This window comes from Anomaloglossus baeobatrachus, chromosome 3, assembly GCF_048569485.1.
Source record: "Anomaloglossus baeobatrachus isolate aAnoBae1 chromosome 3, aAnoBae1.hap1, whole genome shotgun sequence".
Lineage (NCBI taxonomy): Eukaryota > Metazoa > Chordata > Amphibia > Anura > Aromobatidae > Anomaloglossus > Anomaloglossus baeobatrachus.
In genome coordinates, this window is record NC_134355.1 from 274,510,792 (window position 1) to 274,521,718 (window position 10,927).

A 10,927-nucleotide genomic window follows, 5' to 3' on the forward strand; every position below is an offset into this window, starting at 1 on the left:
AGGGGAGGGAATCCTTCCTCAGTGAGGAGTGTCCCTTCCCTGTGCTGCACAGCCGCTGGGCGGAGCCACACTGTACCTCTGCATGACTGACATGCAGAGGCAGTGGAAACCGAAACTAGGCCTCAGGCGAAGCCGGGGCCTAGATTTAAACATGCGGCCGGCGTGCAGGCACCATCGGCGCGGTTCTCCAGTGAAAACTGGAGAACCGGCCGGAAATGTTAACACAAACATAAAACACACTCTCCCCAATAAATAAAGTATAAAGGACCCCTGGAAAGACCACTTTCTGTGGTAATAACGTCTCATATACTTAGCTTGTGAGACGCAGGTTGCCAGGCCCCTGGGGGGTGATCGCTCCGTCCAGCAGGATCCTGAAAAAGGGCTGCGGATGGAGACCGGTCTCCTGCAAAGCAGTGAGAACCGTGTTGGCTCCCACTTCAAGCCAGAGCCCCAGGGGATGGTGAAGGAGCGCGGCATGAGAAGGCTCCAGCCTTGGAAAATCAACCTTAACAGCACCGCCGACACAGTGGGGTGAGAAGGGACATGCCGGGAGTCCAGCTGGACCCGCTTTTCTTCCAAATCTTTGATCCAAAAGGAAAAATCAAAAATCAGAGAATGCATGTGTGTGTGTGACCTCCTGAAACACAAAGCATTGAACTGGCTAGGACTGGCTAGCAGGGGGTGTATATGCTAGGAGGGAGGAGCTACACGTTTTGAGTGTAGTACTTTGTGTGTCCTCCGGAGGCAGAAGCTATACACCCATGGTCTGGGTCTCCCATAGGAACGATAAAGAAATAGTTCTAGACAATATTAAGAATATCAGCTTAACTATAGGAAATTCTACAAAACAAATAAATAAAAAATGTTGTTGAAATCTAGTGACTATGCTTAAAAGGAAGGGCCACTTTCTCTGGTTAGTGAAGCTTTCCTCAAACTGATTAGCATTTATGTCCGTAAATTGGTTGCTGGTGGAGGAGCATGTAACCAGACCATCAGTCTGCTCCACTTGCAAGACATGGGAAAACTGCTTTTGTATTTGGTGATAGTGATGGGACTGATCTGGTCTCCAACATCAGCAATTATATGGGCAGAAGCACTGGTGAATTTGTGAGGATTGCGGCAATAACAGGTAAAAGTGACATTAATAGTTTAGGAGAAGCATGATGACTTCTATAAAATAAATAAGTATAACTCAAGCATACTTACTGCATAGATTATAACAGAAACTGGTTAGCAAGACAGGGTAAATGTGTTAGAACAGTTCATATTATCAGCACTAAACTCCATTGTTTGTGACAAAGGACCTATGCATATAAACAACCCTAATAAAAAGAATCCAAATTGCTCATAACATCCAATCAGATCACTTCTTTAATTTTCAAATGTATTCTTTATAAAAAAAAAAAAAAAAGTTATAATGTGATAGATTGATTGGTATGGGCAACATTGACACGGCCTATTAGAAAAGATTATTTTGTCAGTCTGAATGCTTTGTGAACAGCTATGAAAACACATCTATTTGCTGAAATTTGGAAAAAGCAAGCATGTTCAAAATCCACTTATATGTCAAGTCTATAATAAGCTTGAAAATCTCTATAATTCCCATGTAGTAATACCTTCCAGGCAGAAGCTTGGCAATTTCAGCCCATCTATTGCCTAGACGTTTATGAGCTTCATATATTATCCTGTCCTCTTCTTCTGTCCAAGAGGTCTTCTTCACTTCTGGATTGAGATGGTTGTGCCACCTCTCTCTGCATTGCTTCCCAATTCTTCCTTTCAAGTGCTTTGCTATGACAGACCAGCGTTTCGGACCATATTTTTGTACTAGTTCTATAACCTTTAAAATAAATAGATAAAATTGAATTGTTTGCATATTTACGTAATTGTCAACTAATCAGATTTTTTTAATGAAAAGTTCTAGATTTCCATACAACATAAATGTTACTCTTATGACGATTTTACCTGGAATCACTTGAAACCAAAATAAAAAGGATAGAATTGACAACTGCAATACAGAACATTAGAATAGGCTAAAAGCTTACTCTTTGATCTTCTTCTTTAGTCCATGGTCCTTTTATAAGTTCAGGATTTAATACTTTTTGCCATCTATGCTGGCATTGAACATCTGTCCGGTTCTTGGGGGAAAAACAACAAAAAAAAACAAACAATAAAATAAATATGTTAACATATTTAGGTGTACTAATATTTTAGACTGGTAATTATTATTGTTTTCCTACTGTACAGCACAATTTTGATTTTACATTTTAAACTAATAGATAAAAGTATAAAGTCAGGTCGATACACTGCAAAACAATGTACTTGTGAATACAATTTCTAGGTGTTCAAAAAGCATATCAGCCCCGATTCGTGAAGACTGGTGATTTTAATGTCAAGCCTCTTAATAAACCAGGAGCATCTCAAAAGTGGCGTACATCTCTGTGGGCACCTTGCCACAAATATTATTCCAGATGTAAACTGGAAATTAGATTTGTGGCGTAGTGAATGCCATCATTGACATAAATTTGATGAGTGGGGGTTGGTCAATCCACTAAACTCTGCCAACTATGTCAGAGTTGGGTGAAAATAGAGTAAGGACACCAAAAGTTGCTAAATTTCAGCTCAGTCACTATGAGCCAAAATGTTACGACTTTTCAAAACTATTAAATGCCATGATGAATTGGACCCATCATGTATGTTTAAATGGAAAATAATGAGACTTACAGGTAGAAAGCTAGCTATAACTTTCCAGTCTTCTGTTCCATTCTGTTCCACTAGCTTCTTGAGCTTCTCATCCTGAAATAAAAGAACTTGTAAATATCAGTAACAATGTTATCAGCATACTTCATTTACATGCTGTGAATTAGATATTGGTAACTTTAAGTGTATATTTTTTTTGCTCTACTTCAAATTTAAATGTAAGAAATATATAGCCAAATTTCTGTGGAAATATGGACAACATGTGAACAAAGGCTATATTTTGATTCTAAAAATTGATTACCTTTACCTTTTCCATATCTAAAGATATCATTACATCAAATAAGCTAACAGCATAATTGATTAGTTGCCAGTTAACATGAAGAAACAGGTCACTCCCTTTCACTCTCCAAGCAACCACTTTACAACAAAACTAGGGCCTGGATGCCAGAGTGATATTCAATGAGGTTATAATTCATGAAAACATAATCGTGTACAAGATATATCATGAAGGAAACAATGAGAATTTCGAACTGTTAGAAATAGTGACGAGCGAACACTACCATACTTGGGTGCTTGTAACGAGCTATTGGAGGATCAGACGGGCTCGACTAATGTACCGAGTATAATGAAGTCAATGGGGAACTCAAGCATTTTTCAGGAAAGTCGGAAAAATGCTTGAGTTCCTCATAGACTTCAAGTCGAACCTGCCCGAGCCTCAAATTGCTCGTGATGAGCACGTTTGTGCCCACTAATCACTAGTTATAAAGTATTGGCACCATCCAGTCATGTTTCTACGCACCTCTTCACGGGTCCACCGTGTTTTACCCAAATGCCGTTTTCCTTTGGAGAGCAGGCCATCATAATCATGCTCATACATTTCAATGTCATCATCTTCGTCCTCTGAGCTGTATATACTGTAAAATGAAAAATTCATGACATAAGAAAAAAAAAAAATGCCAAGCCTTCTCACATTACAAAAACACAATAACATTGAAGGGGACAAGGATGTCCGTCAAGAAGATTTTGCACGCTATTCTGCTGCACTGATACTCTGAACAGGTTCTACTGTTTTTGGTATCCACAGATACGAGTACGGTCCTGGCAGGCTGCTCATTGCTCTACATGTTCAGACCTGCTTCTGCTGTCAAATGAGTGGCAAATTGCACATTTGGCAACCTTTCTATTAATAAAGTAAAAATAAACCTGAATGTCTGCGGATTGTAAAAGAATATGATATTACGTGTCATTTACACAGGCAGGTCCTGAGACTCTTTATCCGCTTTATAAAATACTCAAACATTTGTGCTTGTCTGGAAGCAATCCAAATGGTTGTCTTCACTTTCACTAAAAAACCTAGAATAAAAGGAAGTAGGTTTAGTCTGACCTTCTGCTACGGTATAGATGTCAGAAGGGTTATCTGCATTAGTTATTTTTTTTTTACTCTGAAAGCTTCTATACATAAAATGAACAAAGTGAGCAGTACTCATAGTCGGCCATCCACTGCTTTTAATGGTAATCAACATCACATGAACGGTGCAGCCAATCACTACACTAAGCTAGAAAGCTGAGGTAGATTGATCTGGATCGTTGAGCCCAATGATTGGATGCAGTGGTCACGTGATATTGACATGACGTCACCTCTACATGGGTAGCAACAAAGACTGCAGCCAGCGATGGAGAGCTGGTGCTACAGTGGCAGGGAGCAAGTACTGCAGAGCGGGGAGCAAGTACTGCAGACCGGAGAGCAAGTACTGCAGACCGGGGAGCAAGTACTGCAGAGCGGGGAGCAAGTACTGAAGACCGGGGAGCAAGTACTGAAGACCGGGGAGCAAGTACTGCAGACCGGAGAGCAAGTACTGCAGACCGGAGAGCAAGTACTGCAGACCGGAGAGCAAGTACTGCAGACCGGAGAGCAAGTACTGCAGACCGGAGAGCAAGTACTGCAGACCGGAGAGCAAGTACTGCAGACCGGGGAGCAAGTACTGAAGACCGGGGAGCAAGTACTGCAGACCGGAGAGCAAGTACTGCAGACCGGAGTGCAAGTACTGCAGACCGGAGAGCAAGTACTGCAGACCGGAGAGCAAGTACTGCAGACCGGAGAGCAAGTACTGCAGACCGGGGAGCAAGTACTGAAGACCGGGGAGCAAGTACTGAAGACCGGGGAGCAAGTACTGCAGACCGGGGAGCAAGTACTGAAGACCGGGGAGCAAGTACTGCAGACCGGAGAGCAAGTACTGCAGACCGGGGAGCAAGTACTGCAGACCAGGGAGCAAGGACTGCAGACTAGGGAGCAAGGACTGCAGACTAGGGAGCAAGGACTGCAGACTAGGGAGCAAGGACTGCAGACTAGGGAGCAAGGACTGCAGACCGGAGAGCAAGTACTGCAGACCGGGGAGCAAGTACTGCAGACCGGGGAGCAAGTACTGCAGACCGGGGATCAAGTACTGCAGACCAGGGAGCAAGTACTGCAGACCAGGGAGCAAGTACTGCAGACCAGGGAGCAAGGACTGCAGACTAGGGAGCAAGGACTGCAGACTAGGGAGCAAGGAGTGCAGACCAGGGAGCAAGGACAGCAGACCAGGTAGCAAGGAGTGCAGACCAGGGAGCAAGGAGTGCAGACCAGGGAGCAAGGAGTGCAGACCAGGGAGCAAGGAGTGCAGACCAGGGAGCAAGGACTGCAGACCAGGGAGCAAGGACTGCAGACTAGGGAGCAAGGACAGCAGACCAGGGAGCAAGGAGTGCAGACCAGGGAGCAAGGAGTGCAGACCAGGGAGCAAGGAGTGCAGACCAGGGAGCAAGGACTGCTAACCAGGGAGCAAGGACTGCTAACCAGGGAGCAAGGACTGCTAACCAGGGAGCAAGGACTGCTAACCACTTTATTTGTATGTACAGAAAGCCTTTGGAGTAAAACAAGTTAAGGCAGACAACCCACTTAGGTTTAACTTTATTAAGTCAGGGAAAACAATTTTAGAGCTTTGCTACAATTGCCCCAAACAAAAATGTAAAAAAAAACCCCAAAACTAACACTTCTACACACAAAAATACAAATTTGAACAGATTAAATCCAAATGTTTATTCTGCATTACTAACCTTCTAACACTATAAAAATAAGCAAAAGTAATGTACAGAGAACAAGATGCCATTGTGAAAATGGATCTTGTGAGGAGGGTTAGCCATCTGAATGTTTTGTACACAGGCACAATAACCAACACGCCTGCACTTCATGGTCACAGAAGACAAAGGCGGTTTTACAAGACTACTGCTGAGCGACCAAGTTAAAAGTCAATAACGCATTCTTTATCTGACACACCAAGGTTCATCTGGGCTTTTATTTTGCATGCGACCTATATGAGCCCCTCTCCAACCAAAATACCTTCTAATGTTTTAGAATTACTATGCAACCTAATTTGTGACCAAGGGATTTCCCCACCAGCTATATTTAAGTGAAAGGAAAATGCTGAAGTTCTCACAATCACTGCCTGTGCATCTGCTTAAGGACACTGCGAATACAAGAATATCAGAAAACTGCCCGGCTACAAGTGCACTAGAATAAGATGCTGGCACAGGTTTCATTAGGGACAAGTATCACAGAGGAAACGCTTTCTTACAAATGTTGCCCTCATGTTGCATGTAGAACAGTGCTTTACACCAGATGTATCACTATGGAAAGAGATGATGTCAAATGAAACTGTGTGATGAGAGCGCGATGATCATCGGCCGTGATACATTTACGAAGAACTCACATTTGTACAGATAGTTGGAGGCAGTTGGACTTGTTTTATCAGGGTTTCTACATGACATCCAGCATGGGTGAGGGGAGTGGGTTAATAAAAAGGGCCGGTTTCATCACACAGTGTGGTTAGAGTAAGGTAAGCGGCAACTTATAACTTTGGAAGGAACTCAGTTATGCAATGGGCGAAGAGGTGAAGATATATGGGCAGATGGGTGGGGGCTGTTATTTTGCCGCTTTTACAAAGAGGACAAGACAAATGTACTCTGTGGATGGTCCTAAGGGGTCCTTAACCCATTACATGCAGGTCACAACCTATCATACACTGGATAACAGATTTTAGTATTTTTACATGCGATAAATCAACATACTGTACATCAGACAATTACGCTTTAACTTTTAGAACTGTATTTAACAGTCTGCCATTGATGCCACTAGAATGGACTACACTATCATAGTGCACATTTAGTATTATAGGGTATAAGTGATGCCGACGCTCTATCAATGCCCAGCACACACATGTAGCTGGCAGATAACCATTGCCTTAACCACAGCTTGTGATGCGCAGGACCAGACAGTAAACTATGATGGAAGCGCCAGTGATGAGCAGTCCATTTTCATAGTGATCGGCAGTCCATTATACAGAGTATTAGGACCTAGATGTGTGCACCGCTGCAGCCTGTCACCAGTCACCCCCATACTGTACTTGTATTATCCCATAATGTGACAGCTGCTCTTGGCAGATCGCTGTGTGTTTACTTTCCCAGCTCTGTGCTGCATAGATCAGTATTAGATCTGCCTCCTGGATGTGTCCCCTGCACACAGCCCCGGAGCCTCTGCACACACCAGCCTCCTTGAATCTCACATGGGCATGTAGGCAGAACTCCAGGGCGATCCTCTGCTGGTGCCTCCTGGATGTGTCCCCTGCACACACCAGCCTCCCTGCAACTCACATGGCCATCCTCTGCTGGTGCCTCCTGGATGTGTCCCTTACTCTCAGCCCTGAAGTCTGTGCACACACCAGCCTCCCTGCAACTCACATGGGCCATCCTCTGCTGGTGCCTCCTGAATGTGTCCCCTGCACACACCAGCCTCCCTGCAACTCACATGGGCCGTCCTCTGCTGGTGCCTCCTGGATGTGTCCCCTGCACACACCAGCCTCCCTGCAACTCACATGAGCCGTCCTCTGCTGGTGCCTCCTGGATGTGTCCCCTGCACACACCAGCCTCCCTGCAACTCACATGGGCCGTCCTCTGCTGGTGCCTCCTGGATGTGTCCCTTACTCTCAGCCCTGAAGTCTGTGCACACACCAGCCTCCCTGCAACTCACATGGGCCGTCCTCTGCTGGTGCCTCCTGGATGTGTCCCCTGCACACACCAGCCTCCCTGCAACTCACATGGGCCGTCCTCTGCTGGTGCCTCCTGGATGTGTCCCTTACTCTCAGCCCTGAAGTCTGTGCACACACCAGCCTCCCTGCAACTCACATGGGCCGTCCTCTGCTGGTGCCTCCTGGATGTGTCCCCTGCACACACCAGCCTCCCTGCAACTCACATGGCCATCCTCTGCTGGTGCCTCCTGGATGTGTCCCTTACTCTCAGCCCTGAAGTCTGTGCACACACCAGCCTCCCTGCAACTCACATGGGCCGTCCTCTGCTGGTGCCTCCTGGATGTGTCCCCTGCACACACCAGCCTCCCTGCAACTCACATGGGCCGTCCTCTGCTGGTGCCTCCTGGATGTGTCCCCTGCACACACCAGCCTCCCTGCAACTCACATGGGCCGTCCTCTGCTGGTGCCTCCTGAATGTGTCCCCTGCACACACCAGCCTCCCTGCAACTCACATGGGCCGTCCTCTGCTGGTGCCTCCTGGATGTGTCCCCTGCACACACCAGCCTCCCTGCAACTCACATGGGCCGTCCTCTGCTGGTGCCTCCTGAATGTGTCCCCTGCACACACCAGCCTCCCTGCAACTCACATGGGCCGTCCTCTGCTGGTGCCTCCTGAATGTATCCTCTGCACTCAGCCCCTTAGCCTCTGCACACACCAGCCTCTCTGCAGCTCACAAGAGCCATCCTCTGCTGGAACCTTCTAAATGTATCATCTGTACTCAACCCTGGAGCCTATGCATCTCACAAGAGCCATCCTCTGCTGGTACCTTCTGGATGTGTCCAACACAATAGGCTCCCTGCAGCTCACATCGGCTATCGTCTGCTGATACCTCCTGGATGTGTCCTCTGCACACCACAGCATCTCACATGGGCAATCCTCTGCTGATACCTCCTGGATGTGTCCCTGCACATCAGCTTCCCTGCATCTCACATGCCATCCTCTGCTGATACCTCCTGGATGTGTCCTCTGCACACCACAGCATTTCACATGGGCCATCCTCTGCTGGTGCCTCCTGGATGTGTTCCTGCACACCAGCTTCCCTGCATCTCACATGGGCTATCCTTGACACCTCCTCATCCTGGATATGTCCTCTGCACATTTCAACTTCCTTGCATTTCATATCGGCCATCCTCTGCTGATACCTCTTGGATGCACCTTTGTACATCTCAGCTTCCCTACATTTCATATCGGCCATCCTTTGCTGATCCCTCCTGGATTTATCCTCTGCACATCTCAGCCTCCCTGCATCTCATATCGGCCATCCTCTGCTGATACCTCCTGGATACACCTCTGCACACACCAGATCCCTGCATCTCATATCGGCCATCCTCTGCTGAAACCTCTTGGATACACCTCTGCACACACCAGCTTCCTTGCATCTCATATCGGCCATCCTCTGCTGATACCTCCTGGATGCACCTCTGCACACACCAGCTTCCCTGCATCTCATATCGGCCATCCTCTGCTGAAACCTCTTGGATACACCTCTGCACATCTCACCTTCCCTGCATCTCATATCGGCCATCCTCTGCTGATACCTCCTGGATGCACCTCTGCACATCTCACCTTCCCTGCATCTAATATCGGCCATCCTCTGCTGATATCTCCTGGATGCACCTCTGCACACACCAGCTTCCCTGCATCTCATATCGGCCATCCTCTGCTGATACCTCCTGGATACACCTCTGCACACACCAGATCCCTGCATCTCATATCGGCCATCCTCTGCTGATACCTCCTGGATACACCTCTGCACACACCAGCTTCCCTGCATCTCATATCGGCCATCCTCTGCTGATACCTCCTGGATACACCTCTGCACACACCAGCTTCCCTGCATCTCATATCGGCCATCCTCTGCTGATACCTCCTGGATACACCTCTGCACACACCAGCTTCCCTGCATCTCATATCGGCCATCCTCTGCTGATACCTCCTGGATACACCTCTGCACACACCAGCTTCCCTGCATCTCATATCGGCTATCCTCTGCTGATACCTCCTGGATACACCTCTGCACACACCAGCTTCCCTGCATCTCATATCGGCCATCCTATGCTGATACCTCCTGGATACACCTCTGCACACACCAGCTTCCTTGCATCTCATATCGGCCATCCTCTGCTGATACCTCCTGGATACACCTCTGCACACACCAGCTTCCCTGCATCTCATATCGGCCATCCTCTGCTGATACCTCCTGGATGCCACACATGGGGTGATTTTCTGCCAGTGCATCACTGCCGTCCTTGCCACGGACGATCACGGGAACAAAGTCCAGGAAAAGTGCCCGAAATGAAACCAAAAGCTTCCAGGTTGTACAATCCACGTGTGCTGGAAGGAGCTGTGTGCCCACGCGTGGGACATGTGGAGCCAGGCATCTCCCTGCACCTGCCGCACATCACATAGCCCTGCAGGGGTGCTGCATACAGGTGTCATCACGTCACACACAGCAGGCACCTGCCATGTATCTGCACACTAGGAATACCACCTGCAGTGCCACAAGCAGCCCTCCTGTCACAGCCTGATGCTTCCATGCTGACAGGTGAGGTCCGGCCATGTCCAAACACCGGTCCTCTCATGTTTATTACCTGTTCCTCGGTCTCCTCGCCATCCTTACAGCAAGGTCAGGGGAGGCTGAGCAAGAAGGTGAATGCACTTCTCGCAAGTGGCTGGAGCTCTATGAAACTTTCTCAGGAGGTGTATAAGGGAGGGGAGAGGGCGGGCAGGAGCCGAGAGGAGGGCGCAGCTTCCACATGAAAGACGGCGCAGAAAAAAGAGATTCCCCCAGACAAAAGCGCACTCGGCACGCCCCCTCCCGCCAAATCTGCCGCCGTGCGCAGGCGCCTTCGCCTCAGGGTAGCAGTGCAGTAGCGGGGAGGGGAGGTGAGGGCAGCGCCAAAGTATAGGCGCCTTTTTAGGCATAAACCCCGCTCTGAGAGGGGGGCTCTGCAGGGAGTAAATAACACCAACTACAATGTCACGGTATCACTCGTGTCCTGTCACAAGTGACAAGTGGCTCCTATTCATTAATGTGGAGGCTCGTGTGACACATTTCCGACAATAAAGTTCTCAGAGTCCCAGCAAGACGAATATACCTCAGGAAATGTCTG

At 47.6% G+C, this 10,927-nt stretch overlaps 1 protein-coding gene across 2 annotated transcripts in view; it reads right to left on the reverse strand.

Moving 5' to 3' along the window:
• The window catches only part of MYB (MYB proto-oncogene, transcription factor), a 37,395-nt gene extending 26,861 nt beyond the window's left edge, over window positions 1-10,534 (reverse strand). The window contains exons 1-5 of one of the 2 annotated variants that reach the window (XM_075338256.1): window positions 10,406-10,534; window positions 3,497-3,611; window positions 2,722-2,793; window positions 2,043-2,135; window positions 1,617-1,837 (exon numbers count right to left, since the gene is read on the reverse strand). In XM_075338256.1, the coding sequence (XP_075194371.1) occupies window positions 1,617-1,837; window positions 2,043-2,135; window positions 2,722-2,793; window positions 3,497-3,611; window positions 10,406-10,428 (524 nt within the window). In that variant the 5' untranslated portion in view covers window positions 10,429-10,534. The remainder of the gene's footprint in view (window positions 1-1,616; window positions 1,838-2,042; window positions 2,136-2,721; window positions 2,794-3,496; window positions 3,612-10,405) is intronic. The other variant, XM_075338257.1, reaches the window with a different exon arrangement.
• Between the last annotated feature and the right edge of the window lie 393 nt (window positions 10,535-10,927).